Source organism: Nyctibius grandis, chromosome 15, assembly GCF_013368605.1.
Source record: "Nyctibius grandis isolate bNycGra1 chromosome 15, bNycGra1.pri, whole genome shotgun sequence".
Lineage (NCBI taxonomy): Eukaryota > Metazoa > Chordata > Aves > Nyctibiiformes > Nyctibiidae > Nyctibius > Nyctibius grandis.
This window is the reverse complement of record NC_090672.1, coordinates 6,311,130-6,326,917: the sequence shown is the minus strand read 5'-3', so window position 1 is coordinate 6,326,917 and position 15,788 is coordinate 6,311,130. Positions and strand designations below refer to the sequence as shown.

At 44.9% G+C, this 15,788-nt stretch overlaps 1 protein-coding gene across 2 annotated transcripts in view; it reads left to right on the top strand.

Annotated features, from left to right (window-relative positions):
* The window catches only part of LLGL2 (LLGL scribble cell polarity complex component 2), a 33,397-nt gene extending 22,783 nt beyond the window's left edge, over positions 1 to 10,614 (top strand). Inside the window, exons 11-26 of one of the 2 annotated variants that reach the window (XM_068413067.1) lie at positions 318 to 535; positions 1,034 to 1,101; positions 2,080 to 2,233; positions 2,342 to 2,446; positions 2,741 to 3,033; positions 3,272 to 3,425; positions 3,763 to 3,913; positions 4,607 to 4,723; positions 5,247 to 5,413; positions 6,186 to 6,450; positions 7,143 to 7,293; positions 7,909 to 7,946; positions 8,429 to 8,476; positions 9,016 to 9,058; positions 9,786 to 9,847; positions 10,244 to 10,614. In XM_068413067.1, the coding sequence (XP_068269168.1) occupies positions 318 to 535; positions 1,034 to 1,101; positions 2,080 to 2,233; positions 2,342 to 2,446; positions 2,741 to 3,033; positions 3,272 to 3,425; positions 3,763 to 3,913; positions 4,607 to 4,723; positions 5,247 to 5,413; positions 6,186 to 6,450; positions 7,143 to 7,293; positions 7,909 to 7,946; positions 8,429 to 8,476; positions 9,016 to 9,058; positions 9,786 to 9,847; positions 10,244 to 10,248 (2,039 nt within the window). In that variant the 3' untranslated portion in view covers positions 10,249 to 10,614. Of the gene's footprint in view, positions 1 to 317; positions 536 to 1,033; positions 1,102 to 2,079; positions 2,234 to 2,341; positions 2,447 to 2,740; positions 3,034 to 3,271; positions 3,426 to 3,762; positions 3,914 to 4,606; positions 4,724 to 5,246; positions 5,414 to 6,185; positions 6,451 to 7,142; positions 7,294 to 7,908; positions 7,947 to 8,428; positions 8,477 to 9,015; positions 9,059 to 9,785; positions 9,848 to 10,240 lie in introns of both variants that reach the window. The other variant, XM_068413065.1, reaches the window with a different exon arrangement.
* Positions 10,615 to 15,788: the final 5,174 nt, after the last annotated feature.

The window sequence follows — 15,788 nt, the reverse complement described above, 5'->3', positions numbered from 1 at the left end:
ACTTGTGTTATTTAGCCATGTATGTTGTTAACAAATTTTTTATTCTGCAGTGGAATCTGTAAAAAGTCACTCTGACAGTCCCAGGAGTGGTGTAAAGAGAGATGAATTTGCAGTTAAATCTGTTAGTATCTTGGAATCTATTACTGTTAGTGCCTCAATAGGCCCAGTTAACACAGAAGCATTTAGAGGTTTTGCCAACAAAAAATGTTTGTGCAGAGCTCTGTGATAACAGTTTTCAAATAAGCCTTACAGGAAGCTTGTTTCTATTAACCTTGGATGGTCATTTCTGTCAGCCTCAATGAATCTTGTTTCTGCAGAGTTTGATGACCCTTCTGCTATGGTGGTGCTGGCAGAAGAAGAACTGGTAGTTATAGACTTGAAAACTGCAGGCTGGCCAGCAGTCCATCCTCCATACCTGGCTTCTCTCCATTGCTCAGCCATCACCTGCTCGCACCACGTCTCCAACATCCCACTGAAACTCTGGGAGAGGATTATCAGTGCTGGGAGCAAGCAGAACATTCACTACTCGAATATGGTATGGCAGCTTTCAATGTACATGTGTTCCCATGCATTCAAGAACAGCATGACTGCTGAGAACGTGGGTGGTCTGTGCCGCTGACTGCGTGTGGAGGGATGAGTCCCAACAGACGTTGTCCTGCCTCTTAATAGGGTCTAGAAAGGCTTTTTCCCAGAGCACCACCAATAGTTACTCACAGGGGGAATTAAAATGTGATATTTTTTTCAGGCTTTGACAAGCTAGAAGTAAAGGCTGAGTGTTCCCAGCTGTCAGTGGTAACAAACTTCTCGTTTAGAAGCATGAAGCTTTCGGCACAGCTTCTTGAGGAAATGTGTAGAATATCTTCTAAAAAGCACAGCTAGTGTCAGAACAGGAACATCTAATCCGAACAAAAGCTAACAGCATGGACTGTTTCACTGCCACTTGCACTGAAGTTCATGCTCTGCTGCTGACTGCATATTCTCTTCACACTGTCACTGCCTAGGAATTCACAGTCTTCCCTTAATGTATTTGTAGCCGTGGCCGATTGATGGTGGCACCAACATAGCTCCAGATCCTCCACAGAGGGACTTGCTTCTAACAGGGTATGTACTTAACTGATAACAATCAAGAAGCCCTTTCCAGCTCCTGTTCTTCCTTTTGAACTGAGGCTTTCCCGTGGGATTACAGTCTGCTCATCTTGAGAGAAGGCTGCAACTTCACAGTACAACTTCTCAAAGTTGGACTGCTAGTTTTGTAAAGCTAACTGATTCTGCTGCTTCTGAGCAAACATGATGTTCACAGATAACCTATAAAGTTGGCTTATTTGTAGTTCCGACGTGTTACCATTGCCCCCACAAACATCAGTGTACAAGTGCAGGCAGTAATCCAGACTGGTTCAAAGGGAGCAATGTAAATGCGGAGCTTAATCTTGCAGGTTTTGAAGCATTTTTCCCCTACTTTACACTGTTCTGAATCTCAAAAAGGAGGTTAGCTTGGGCTCCTGTCTCCTTTGATCGGAATGAACAGATCTAGCTAAGCAGTAGAAGTAGCTAGCAAGAGATTGTCTCATCACATAAAAATGTATTATTTTCTTTTCAAAGCACTTTTAAGAATTTCTGTGGGCTGTTCTTCAGACTTCATTCTTGATGCAACAAGTTGTTAGAAGTCCTTACCCTTATGTTGGAAGAATGTGGCTAGTTCTCACCTGGAGAACTAAGATTAAAGCCTGATTTCTTTCTCCCCCTTCCCCCTTTTACACCCCCAGTAATAGCATTTTTGTCAGGATGAGTTGTTCCTTCTATGTGCTAAGCTTGTTTCCTTTTCAGTGCTTTTTAGAGTAATCTTAAATTGTACACTGGTGTCAGAGCATCAAGAACAAACTAGATTTAGAAAAAAAAAACACAAAAAAACAACAAAAAGCTCCCCAAAACTTTTTTCTTGAAGCTCTAAGTTGCCACAGCTCAGGGCTTCGTAAACAGTGTGGTTTAATCATTGGTTGTGGTTTTTTCCCCTCTGTTTTGTCATCCTCATCCGAGTGATTTGGTGTTCTCCTGTATGATGTGTGTTTCACCCCCATACAGGCATGAAGATGGCACTGTGCGGTTTTGGGATGCATCTGGTGTCTGCTTACATCTCCTTTACAAGCTAAGCACAGTGAGAGTATTTCTCACAGATGGTGATCCCAATGACAATATGAACACCCTGGGTGAGGACGAATGGCCTCCACTTCGCAAGGTAAGATAGCTATTGCTTGTAGAAGCTTTCTGAAAACCTGAGGAATTTTGAGTCTTGTCCTAGTTAATGCATCTGCGAAGACCAGCCACTCTGTATTCTCTCGCCTAGGTTGGTACCTTCGACCCTTACAGTGATGATCCTAGGCTTGGGATCCAGAAGATCTACCTGTGTAAATACAGCGGATACTTGACTGTAGCTGGTACAGCAGGACAGGTATTGAAATATAAACAGTCATCGTAAACCTTGCTTTTAGTCCAGATTGTCACAGTGCAACTTGGAGATGTGTTAAAATTGGAAATACTAATTTCTATAGTGGTGAATCGATCCAGTTGCTGGAAATGTTGTTTCATTGTTCTCTGCTTTCTCTGATCTGTATTTTAGACTTTATCTCATGCTATTTATCAGCCCTGGGAGATGCTGTAGTTTTGCACCTGCTGAGAAGGCCTGCAGTTTGGAGGACTGATTGCATTGTAAAAGCTGTAGCAAAGTTTGTCCTATTCCTTGCAGGTACTGGTGATGGAACTGAATGATGAAGATGCAGAACATGTTGTGGACTATGCTGAAGCAGATCTTCTTCAGGACCAAGAGGGCTATCGATGGAAAGGTCATGAGAAACTAAAGACTCGAGATGGACCTGTTCGATTTGAAGCTGGTTTCCAGCCATTTGTCATCGTCCAATGTCAACCACCAGCTGTGGTCACCTCATTGGCCCTTCACTCTGAATGGAAGCTTGTGGCCTTTGGTACCAGTCATGGTTTTGGGCTTTTTGACCACCAGCAGAAACGACTGGTCTTTGTCAAGTAAGTATTTTCTTTCCAGGAGGTCTGTGGTAATCCCTTGTTAAAGATGGCCTGGAATTGCTAGCTAGGTAAGTCATGATAAGAGATTTCTCAAGAAGCTGTGCCTCATTGGACTCTGTCCTTGAAGACCTTCAAGAATATAAACATGTTGTGACATTTGTGTAAGTCCTGTTGGACTCTTGGGAGTGATTGTCACCCAGCAGAAAGTGACCATGTGCCTCCTGTCTCCCTCTTTCAGATGCACGCTGCATCCTAGTGACCAATTGGCCTTAGAAGGCCCACTGTCTCGGGTGAAATCCTTGAAGAAGTCCCTCCGTCAATCATTCAGGCGGATCAGAAGAAGCCGGGTGTCCAGTAGGAAGCGACGAGGAGGTAGTGGAAATGCCTCAGAGGTGAGGGGTCCACCTTTTTGGGGTCCTGTCTATTTACAGCTTGGAGCATGCAGAGTCCTGATTAGACTGACTAGAGCACGAAGTGGTCTGCAGTCCTGCTATGGTATCAGCAGCTATGGGTATAAGGGCAAATATGGCAACTACTGCTACCTGTTAGAGAAAAATAGTCACATTTTTAGAGAAAATGTACTGTCTGTAGTTGAACATATGATGCAGAATCTACCTGTTCACGGGTGTGATGGTGCTTTCCCTTTCTATTGCTGCCACTCTTGCTATCTCTCTCTCTCCCCCCACTATGTCTTTGCCTGACTGACAAAATGTCTCCTCATCCTTCCAGGTGCAAGAAGCAAATGCCAAATTTGACCAAGACGCATTGCAGGAAATGGAACTGGCTCCAGTCCAGCGGAAGATTGAAGCCCGGTCTGCAGAAGACTCTTTCACTGGCTTTGTGCGCACCTTGTATTTTGCTGATACCTTCTTGAGAGACAGTGAGTAGAAAAAGCATCTCTCCTTTCTTCTGACAGGGTTTTTCCTCCTTCTGCCAAGGAATGTATTAGGATTTACTGCCAGGAAAATTCAGCACCTCCTGTGTCCTACTTTGTGCTATGCTGAAAAACTAATATAGAACAAGAGCATATGTTGTCATGCAGAATTGTTATTTAGCCATTCTGGCTGCTGGCTAATCCAAGGCAAGCAGTAGTTCATCTTTGGATGCAGCCTTTATGTATGGTTTTCAGATGTGCTGGGATGACATCTGACCTTTTGAGTATAAGCTTTTGCTTGTCTCATTATTCTAAAGTTCACCCCTGTTCCCAGCAGAGCCTTTTAATTTTGGTGTGGATGGTGGCTGGCTGTGCATCAGAGGCTGAACTGATACTACGCACAAGTTGACTCTGCTCATATGTGATATAAATACGTGAAAACTGGATGCAGCAATTTTGGTGTCTGATGGAAACAGCGTGCTGTTCCCTTTACTCACATGCCATGTCCTTTATCAGGGCTGCTGATGGACACGTATTGGGAAAAGAAGTGCTAAGAACCTGTAGTTTCCCTGGCAAGTCTGCCCTACTGTAAAGATATTTAGGATGTAAACAGAGGGAGGGTGTATATAGCTAGTGGAAAGCAGTTATCTAAGGATGTCACAGATGGTGCCTGGCTCATGAGCCTTCTTGTTGCTCCAGGCTCCCGCCACTGCCCGTCCTTGTGGGCAGGCACCAACGGAGGTACAGTCTACGCCTTCTGTTTACGTGTTCCTCCAGCAGAGAGGAGGATGGATGAACCTGTCAGGGCAGAGCAGGGTAAGTATGCCTTGTGAAAGCAAGGTCCTAATGGGTCTCAGCCATCACTCGTGTAACCAAGAGTTACATACAGAAAAGCAAGATAGCTCAATTACTGCTGGTTATCAGTGAGAGTGGAGCTAAATGTAGCAGTGTCTGAGCTGAGCAATGCTCGCTGCAGCAACTCAACTGAAGAGTGAGCTTCAGCACTGCCTGACATGCCTTAGCCTCATTTCCCACCGACTTCAGAAATGTAAATTTGTGTCAACTGTCATTGAAGTTTGCCATCAAGCGTCAGTGCACATGAACCTTATTCTGACAGCTGGACCTGCTATCTTTATATCATAATAGTTAGTTTAACATGAACCGGTTCAGTCCAGCTACCTTCTAACTACTAAATCTTTTTAGGCAGTGTTTCTATAGCTGCGTTGTATAGGTCTCCAGCTCTGAGAGGATGTGAGTGAGGTTCTAACACAGCGTCTCTGACTAGAGTCCTGTTTGTTTTTTCTGTTTGTTTATTTTCCTCCTTATCTTGCTTGTCTAGCCAAAGAGATTCAGCTGATGCATAGAGCTCCTGTTGTGGGTATACTTGTCTTGGATGGACGTGGCATTCCCCTCCCAGAACCTCTAGAAGTAGCACATGACCTTTCTAAGAGTCCTGATATGCAAGGCAGCCATCAACTGCTGGTGGTGTCTGAAGAGCAATTTAAGGTAAGTATCACCCAGGAGGTGCGTATGGACTGCACATAAAATCTGCTAAAGCACTGAGCACTGCTCAGTGGAAAGGTAACTCTTGGGAATGCTTATTCTTCTCTACCTGAATAACACCCCTGGGACAGCATTTCTGTTTGGTGCAGTCTGTAAATCAGGTGTGTGCTGACAAATAGTGTCAGCATATATAGTATAGTGTCAGCAAATAGTAGAGCGTAGTGATGCACATACTGAACATAGTAATTTTATTCCTATATTACATTATACTCTTTGAACAAGGCCGCTCTTGCTTTTGGGAGAGAGCTTTTGCTGTGGTTAGGACAGAAGCAGGAACTGGTAGGCATTTCTACGAAGCAACTAAAAAGTTTCTTGTTTTGCACAGTAACCAGTCAGTAGAGAAGATTTGAAGTAGCTTGATGTAGGCTGGCCCTGGCTTTTTAATGCGGAAGAGCACACAGTTAGTGTAAACCCTGTTCTCTTTCTGTAATAATTTTTAGCCAAATATGGAGGGGTTTTGAAAGAACTAGGGGAGAAATGCAGTTTGCAGCCTGAAGGGTAAAACTGCTTGATGTCAGAACAGAAAGAGATTCTAACACTGACCGTGTCTGATTACTACTTGTCCCATGAGCAGGGGGCCAGCTGACTCAGGTTACACCTGTGTGGTTTCACTATGAATGAAAACATTGTTAAAGGAGGGAGCAGCAGATGTCCTGAGGTGTGGCTGCTGCCATTGTGCAGAAAAGAGATGTCAGTGTCTCGTTTCTGTTGACAGGTATTCACATTACCCAAGGTTAGCTCCAAACTGAAGCTCAAGCTGACGGCGCTGGAAGGCTGCAGGGTACGAAAGGTGACAGTTGCCAACTTTGGCAGCTGCAAGACTGATGATTACAGCGAAAATGACCTGGCTGTCCTGACTAACCTGGGAGACATTCAGATCATCTCACTGCCCTTCCTCAAGTTACAGATCCGCTACCCTTGCATCCGCAAAGAGGATGTGAGCGGCATTGCATCCTGCGTCTTCACCAAATATGGCCAAGGTAAGGTGCTTCTCCCAAATCATCTACCTCTGTTGTGTGTTCGAGACAATGGAAAAGGGATTATAGGACTTAAGGTTTAGAACTGGCTGCGTATATAAGTGAATATTATGTAATTATGTCCATTATATGTTTCTGGCCAGCACCAGTTGCCAACAGGTACTGACACGTGAATTAGCAGAAGCAGAAGTGAGTTTGTTCCAGTATTGTTCATGCATGCAGTGGTTTTCAGCCAACAGGTTGGATGTGCCCCATAGGTAGCTTACATCTGGCCACCCTCCTCTTGTCTGGAGCCAAGAGAATGGCTCTCTAAGCAGCAGGCACTGTGGAAATGGCTGTGTTGTGCCCCCTTTACACACCTATGGCTCAACACTCAAATTGCAAAACTGGGATCCAACATCCTATGGCTGCAGAAGGTGTATCGCTGCTTTGCAGTTCGGTTTTTACATCCTTCTATGTTGCTTTTCATAAGTGTCAGCACAGGACAATACAATTATCTCTCAGCATAATCTTAAATGCCCCAATCTGTAGGCTAACCAATCCTTGGGAAACTGGGGTAATAGCTTCCTCAATGTTCCTCCTCATTTCGATAGGATGAATCTTAGATTTAGATCTGTTCTTTCTCGAATCACCTCTAGTTCTGGAACTGTATTCTTGGACCTGAGAATTGCTTATAAATTCCCAATCATCTGTAGGTTTCTATCTGATCTCACCATCGGAGTTTGAGAGGTTTTCCCTTTCTACTAAATGGTTAGTGGAGCCCCGGTGCGTTGTGGACACGCCAGAAGTTACAAGCAACAATCACGTGCACAAGTCTGGCATGGAGAATGCTGCAAGAAAATCCAGGTAAGGTCTGTAGAACTCTTGCACACTGACTGTGTCTGAGTAGCGAGATCTACTCGACTGTTTCCAACAAAGTTTCGTATTTCATACAAAATGTTGTATTTCAAAAAAAAAAAAGACTTTGAAGTCTTTGTTAATGACATTCCTAGATGGATATGGCATGCAACAAAGCAGTGAAGCACTGGAACTGTTATCCCTAAGCTAGAGTCATAAACTGTAAGCTCTGGCTTGCGTTACTTGTTCCCTAATGATGTGTCTGACTGACACCTTACTCTTGCACACTGCAGGGGCTGTGTGTTACTGACGAGGCTGAACTGTTCTCTGTGAAGGGGAATCCAGTGTTCCTCCTCTCCTCTTGGAACATCAGTAAATAACAGTAGATCTGACACTCATGGAGATCCTATAGGAATTTTATTCCAAAAGTTTAGAAATGTTCTCTGGTGCCTGCAGACTTATGCATCACCAACGTGTGATGAAGCCCTTCCTACATTCTTGCTCAACAAACCATTTAGTCAACATGCACTGGAGCTTCTTGTAGCTGCCAAGAGTATACATGAATTCTCTGCACCCTTATGCCTCAGAGTCAGTGATTGTTTTCTGCCTCCTTTCCTTTTCTAGGGGATCAGGAAGGAGCTTGGGTGACTATGGAGAAGATGGTAAGCAAAAAGTAATTATACCAAATGTAGCATGGTGACGTGTAAGCCCTGAAACATCTTTCTTATTGCTACTGTTGATATTTTCTACCTAAGAAAGGGGAAAGTAAGAAGGGACATGAGGGAAACATTGTGACCTACCAGGACACGGTAGTTGCTAGCTCTAAAGTAACTTACATGTGGCAAGGTTGCCTTGAAAGGATAGACTAGTTTCTGCTGGAAGGCAGAGGCTGTGGGAAGATAAGGTCTGAAATTACAGATGAGATCTTCTGTTAGCCAAACTAGTATTGCTGGAAAATACAGTTCAGTATGTGAGAGGCTTTAAGGATTAGTTGTGAAGCGTTCAGTAAAGTCAAAAGGTACTTAACAGGGGAAAAAAAAAATCCAGTTCTATTGTGGGTTTCCACAACTGCACATATTTCATGGAAAGGGGAAAATACTGTTAGGTAAAAGCTTTTTTCCTACTTTTTTTTTTTTTTTTCTAGAAAGGAAGTCTGGGAGGCTGATGGAACATGCCTTACTCAATGACGAAAGTGAGTGAGATGAAGTCTTGCTACTGGCAGGGCAGGTGCCCTTCTGGGTGGGAAAAGAAGAAAGCTGCTGGGAATTTTGTAGGTTCCAGTACTGAGTTCCAAGGGATCTGCAATTACACAAGACTGGTAGAAATACTGGGTTTTCATGAATCAGTAGAAGTGAGGGGTTGGACACATAGTCATGCCCTCAGGCAGGGGTTGTTCCGCCTAGGTGTATTCACTGCTGAGATAAGAGAAGGATCTTTACTTTCCAATAGGACTGGTGTAAAATGGCAGCTGGAACAGACTGTTCCTTTGGGACTCTGGTACTCTCAGACTGGCAACATTTCCCCTGGCAAATGACTGTGTCAGTCCTTTATGCCAACCTGTTCAGTAAAAGCCTGGTACTGTTGAAGAGGCAATGATATAAGGTCTGACCTCTGTGCTGTGGGAGGCAGGTTTTAAAGGCTGTTCAGCGGGGAGGTGGAATGCAGCTAGGCTGCTGCCTGAAAGCAGATCTCCACTGGTTTGGCTCACTGCTTTAACCCTCTGCTTTCCAGAAGTCCTGAAGGAGATCCAGAGTACTCTGGAGGGGGGCAGAGGGTGAGTATCAACCAACTTCTGTTCCTCATGGGTGGGGCTGACAAGGGAGGGCATTTCTAGTTGAAAGCAGGGGGATGCCCATCATGATGTCAGGGATCCATGAGCTGGAATCTGGTCTTGTATGTGTCCCACAAACTATCAAAGGGAAATAGTAAGAGAGAGGCAGGTTCTCTTTCACATGTTGTCCCTTGACGTTTTTTATGAATAATGCTTTGTCTCTTTCTCTCCGAAAAGCAGGAGAGATCACATTCCCACATCCCAAAGGAACAGGACTCTGAGTATTCGCATACAGGTTTCTATTCGTGTCAACCCATACTGATCTAAGGGCAGGCCACATGGGCTTAGTTGGTCGAGGATGGGACTCTGGAGTTTTAATCCTGGCTTGACACTGTTACTTGGACATGTTCAGTATCTCTGCTCCCATTCTGTCTATACAGTAGAGCTAAGCTACCACCATGGGTGCGGGGCTTTATCTTGTCTCCCTAGAAAACTGATGTTCAGGTGACAGGGGCTAAGGAAGTGTAGACAAAGGACTACTGTTTGCAACGGATGCAGGAAGCTTGGTGGGATTGGTAACTGCTGGTGTGTAAGGATAAGTGACTGCCTGACACGCTCTGCTCTGCGCACTTCCTCTGGACACTACCTAATCCTGGTCTTCTGTCAGCAGCTGGGAGTGGATGGGATGATACTGCATTGCAATAATGAATCTCTTCTTGTGTCATTGCAGGAGCTATGCAGAAAGAAATTTGGCAAGAAGTCCATTAGGACGTGGACTAAGTAATGGAGGAGGTAGGTGATGCTAAGGATATTTCAGGCCCAGCGAAGTAGCCAAAGGAAGCAGAAAGTAGAATGAAGTTTCTTTATAAAATTCAGCTTGTTTAAATGCTTTGAGATAGTGCAGAACTCTGGTCTGAATTTTCAGGATAGGAATCTGCTGGCTGAGTGATGTAGTAGCACTGTTCAGCACCTTGTGCCACATGAGTAAATATGCTGCATCGGCTTTAAAGGAAGAGCTAAAAATCCTTTGAAGGCTCCTGCCTAACTCTTAACCTTACCATAAAGCAAGCTGGAGAGGTAGCCAGAGCTCATAGCAGTAATCTGTTGAGTATATCAACTCATTAGCTCTCATTAGCTTTCAACTTCTGTTTTCTAAAATGGCTTTTGCATTCTTTTATCCCAAAGCAGATTGACCAGAATTCACCACGGACTTTCTGGCATTGGATCGAGTGCCATAACACTACTGATTGGGCAAACCAACCGTCCCTGGGGAGAAGACACCACTGCTCCCTGGAGCGCAGGCTAGCGAGCTGCAATTTGCATGCATATGCATGCCTGCCTCTGCCTCCCCTTTTAGTGCCTCATTAGAGACCTCTCCTCTTGGAGCCCGCCTTGCATTAGGACAGAAGTGGATCGCCAGGTCTGATGCACCACAAGCCTCTGAGTACATCTAAGTTCTAAATGTTTGCACATTTCTCTTTTCTACTGGGCTGGGTTTTAAATTATAAATGTTACTGCCTTGGTGCAGGATTTTAATAAACGCACACTGTTACCTCCAACTGGTTTAAAATTATTTTTTGTACATTTTTTTAAAATCGTATGGGTATTTCAGTTTTAACGGAAACATTTTAGAAATTTACTTTTTAAGAAAAAAGTTAAATAATATATGCTAGATTCCTGTGACTGCTGTATGTGGTATCTGAATGAGTAATTTTGGTTTTTGTTTGTTATGGTACTGTTAACTGGCTTTATGGATTTGGGTAGAATCTATTTTTGTAGTCATTCAAATCAGAGGAAAACTAATTGAACTTGATTTTTGTTTCAACACTACATTGATCTTTTTTGGAAATAAAACTCTGAATTCCCTTTTGTGATCCTTGTCTGCTCTCATATCTGTTTTTTCCATCAGCAGCTGCTTTCACATTGGCAACAGGCTCATGTCTACTTACCCCTTGAAGAAGATGGAGCTGTCCCTCTCTGAGCTGTAGAGGCAAAGAGCACTCCTGGAGATTAAGTGGCCTTGTTAAGCAAGGTGGTGGTTTGGAGAAGCAGCATGTGGCAAGCAAACTGATTGTATCACTGTCCTGCAATCCATGCATCGTGTTGCCAGAAAAGGGCACTGGTTCAGATTATAGTCCCTGGAAGGTCATCTGCTAGCTTGTCCTGAAATAGCTGGGGTGATAACGCCCTGAAGGGAGAAACAGTTGATCTGGCAATGCTGCTGTGCTAGTCAGCCAACGGATCTTGAATTTAAACTGGTGAAACTCTGCATAGGGCAGTTTGTTACTCTTTAAACTTTTTGGTTCCTTTGTCCCTGACCTAACACCACTTTCTTCTTTTCCAGCTAAGAAAAAGAACAGAGTCTTCTCCAGTTTCTCTCCTGTAACTTGCTTGTAGCACTATGAGAGTCAGTGAGAAAGAGCTAAATCCTCCCATGCTGGGTGCTGAGCTGTTGTCCTTGGCATGCTTTGGAAACCTCTCCATGGGAGCCCTCTTGCTTTGGGCTCTGTCTTTATCTTCCTGAGCAAGGCGGAGGGATCCTTTCTTTCCTAGAGTACTAGGGTGGCACTTTTCTATTCTGCAGGAGAATATGGTTGCAGAGTTGCTGTTGGTGGTGTTTCAGGCACCCTTCCTTCTAGAAGTATTAGTATCTCCTTAGAGACCTAATTTATTGCTAATGAGGTTTTAGAGAGCCTTCTCTCCTACTCAGCGTGGTCTGACAAACTAGTTTCCATTTCCTTATTTCTACTAGCTTCATTATTTCCTTGTTTCTATTGCTGCAGGATTGAGGCTAACAGAAAGGTGGCCTGCTGTTTTCCACCTCTTGTGCCAGGCACTGGTGCTGCAAAATCACAGGAAGTGATGGTTTAATCAGCAGCTTCTGAGCTGGTGTGATCCTGTGCATGTGCATCATCCTGGCGCACCCAGCTGCTTCTTCCTGCTGCTCACAGATGGACTGATTCTAATACCTTTTCTGAGTATTTAATTTGCTGGCAGGCTTGGGGTAAGTGACTTGGCAGTCCTGCTCAGAAAGGGCAGAAGCAGTTCATAACTTCTCCCCATTTTCACCCACATAACTTGAAAAATCCAGTAGATCTACTGGAAGAGTTAGGCAAGTCACAAAAAGGCTGTAATAATTCATACACCTTCAAGTGCATTTAGATTGAGAAACAAAACAAAAAAAGCTTTATCCAGGCTTCTTATTTTCCTGAAAGCACAAGCCAGACTAGTAATGGGATTGAGTAGTTTAGGATGTGTGCTGATATATGGCAGATTTTTCCTAGCAGTGTTTGTTTGAAAGCTGCAGCTGAAGTATTCAGTGGAGTAAGCTGCTTGGCTTATTGTTGTGAGCAGAGGCATTAGGAATCCTTTTAGAGCTGCCATGCCTAAAATACAGGAGAAATAGCGAAGGGGCAAATCAGGGGAAGGCTGGAACTCACGTATTGTGCTTTCAAATGTATTCTGAGCTGAGCAGGAGAGGTTGGAAAGGTTCATGACATTGAGAACTAGGGTGTACTTTTTGTGCTGTCAGAAAACTGCTAGCAAGTAACAGCAGTGATGGGATGAGATGTTCATGAAGGATGGAGTCTTCAGTGAATGTCTGTAAGCAGCTTTTGAATGTAGTGGGGAAAAAAATCCCTCTGCATCTCTCCCTTTCAGGAACTGCCTTTTGAGTCTTGCTGTTACCCTTAGTCTGCCCATCAGCTGACAGTAATAATAATAGTCTGTTTCTGATCAGAGGATTCAGCTGTTGCCAAACTCCTTGAGTTTTGTGCCTACCTCTACTTTTCACTTGAACTCCCCTTGTCTGGGATCTGATGGAAGCTTGCTGTATCCAAGGGCTAATGCTTAATGCTTGGAAGCACTCTGAGGGCTCATTGGCCCTTATTAACGTTATTGCCAGTCAGGCTTTGGCAGTGCTCTCCCAGTTCTGCTTTATGCAGTCTCATTGGGGTCTGGCACCATAAAGTGCCCCTTCGCTGCAGGAGCTGAGCTGCTGTTAACACTGGCAGCCAGTACTTGAAAAAATCCTTTCTTATAGCTATGCTGGCAGCATGTTCCCTAACCCTTGCAGACCTGTTTCTTTGCAGAGGAGAAAGTCTTGGATCACAACTAAAGAACAGCCTAAATTTTCCACGTTTGAATGCACATACTGGGTACCTAATATGGGATGCTGTTTTATAGTGGCCTGAGTTTTAGGTCAAATGCTTTCCTGTAACATGATCTCTTTTATAGGATTGTATAGTTGCTGCCAAAATTCTCTAGTTCTAGAAAAACTTGGCCTGAGGCTCTTCTTTTTTGTTTGGGGTTTTTTGTTGTTTTTTTTTTTTTTATAATAGTAATGCAAGCTTTCCTCAGATGTTTAGCAGCTCAATATTTGCTGAATTTGTCTAACAATTCTATTAGAAGAACATAATGTTGGAAGGAAAAGTACTTTTCATAAGGCCTGAGGCATGTCTGGTTACTGAGAGAATGAAATTTTTTTACAGCTTAATTGGTCTGCTCCTTAGAATATGGTTTGTATCTACTGCAGCTAGAATAAATGCATGCCTGGACTGTAGTCCTCAATTCAGCCTGCAAAGCACGTCACTGCCTATGTATGTGGCTTCATGAATTGGTATGTCTTTAATAAGAGCAGCACGGGGATCTGATGTTGAATTGGCATGGCTGAAGAATGGGACAGACTTTTCTATTTCATTGGAAGTTTTCTTCTAAAGCCCAACAGTCCTTGCTAACCACATTATTTGACTTAGTGATCTCTCTCAAGCAAAGGTGGTGTTGCAACTGTAGCTGATTCCCTGAGGTAAGCCAGGTGGAGAAGACAGATTCCTTCAATAGCTGTCATAAGCCCTTGATCACAGAAAACTCACTAACAGCTGCAAGCTCCAAGTACTTGGATTATTTCCACGCAGCACATTGACCTCTTCCTCCAACATGATGATGATGGGGTGTTTGACAAGCTTTCCAGATTAGGTGCAACTTATAAGAGGACCAGCAAAACCCTATATGAAAAGGCTGCTGTAGCAGTAGGACGGCCCTTGAGAACATCCTCCTGTTGATTAATTTGTTCCAAGTGTTGCTTGGGTAGAAATGGTCCCTCTCAAGCAGAGCCCCTTGCCAAATGCATCTGGGTAGTGGTTTCTGATTGAGGAAGGGCCTTCCTGTTCTTCGTGCTGCGCCTGTGGAGATGGGTAGGCAGAGGTGGCCTGGCTTTCTCTGGTGGCACTTGCAAGCTCTCCAATGATAACAGTAGATGGTTGCAGGGAAACAGAATTGTTTTCTCCACTCAACTAGTTTATCTTTTAGTCTTCCCCATGGTATGGGAAGTAAATGACTGAAGTAGATGCTCTTCTCAGTGCGAGTGGTCATCTTCCACTGACTGGCTGTGTGTAGCTGCACGACTGCATAGGCTTATGTGGCAGGAAAGAGGGCTGAGGCCGTGGCTGGGTGTCAGCAGAGAGGGGTCAGTTTCTTCCCTTCTTGGCTGGGTGCTCCACAGCCTCCTGAGAGGTGAGTTCGCTGCTTTTTATGCTTCCCCTCACGTTCAGACACGTGTTCCAGAGCGGGAGGGCTGAACCTGCCCTCCCACAGCTGTTCCAGGGTCTCAGCTCTCTCAAGGTGCTAAAACCAGCCATGAGGAGGGGGCTCTGGCGGTGCTTAGAGGAAACACTTCGCCTCGAGCGCCGCCCGCCCGCTCCCGGCCGCCCGCCGCGGCGGGCCCGCCCTCCCCTCAGAGCGGCGCGCGGGCTTTTTCCCGCCCCTTCGCCCGTCTCGCGGAGGCGGCAGAGGGCGCCGCTGCCATGGCCGCTCCTGTCAGGCGGCTCCGCGCAGGGCCCAGGCGGTGCCTTAGGGCAGCTTCCCCGTGCGTGCGAGCCCTGCCGCTGCCGCCTCTCTAGAGATATACCGCTAAAAAGTTTCTCTTTGGGCTACAGGAATTCATGGCAGTCCCAGGAAGCACCTTTGTCCCCTAGATACGTGCTGAAGTGTCTTGGGTGAGGTCCAGATGCTCTTCATTGCTGGCATTGTTGAATGCCTTCTGAGCACAGTGTAAATGCATAAAATACCTCATCTTCCTGATACTTTACTTTACCCTCAAGCTGGGCCCCAGTGTCCATCCCCTGCTCAGCAGAGGGTCAGCAATGCTGTTGCTTTTACTGCCTTTGTAGCAGCCTCTGCTTTTGCTGCCTAGAAGTGGACTGTGAAAGCTAGGAAGCAGCAAAGGTGGAGATGAGAAATTCAAGCAAGTGGCCTCTTCCACCATCAGCTCTGAGGAGAAAAGGAGACCGCCCTGGTGCTGGGGGAAGTCATACCCTGAAAGGTCAGTCAGTTCTGCCAGGGACTCGAGGGACTGATTTTCTTGTAATGAAACACCATTGTGTAAACAAACTTATAATTTTCCCCTTGTATCTCATGAAGATGTGCTTTTTATAAGTGTTGACTGAACTGTGGGGATGGTAGGAGGAGAGTTGCCGGGAACACAATGAAGACAGGAGAGCTAAAAGGCTCCTTGCACTTGTGGCCTGTTTCAGTAGAGAGGAAAGTAGCTAAAAAGGTACTTTGATGTGTGGCTGTTACCACTGCACACCTCGTCCCCAGCTAAATGTGTAGAGAGTGCTGCTCTCCACCTCTTCATGGTGTAGCTTTTGTGGCTAGAGCTAAGTTGTATTTTAAAAAGGCTTTTTGGTGAGGGGCCTCTCTCTAAAATGGGTGGTCCTGAACACATGCTGACAGC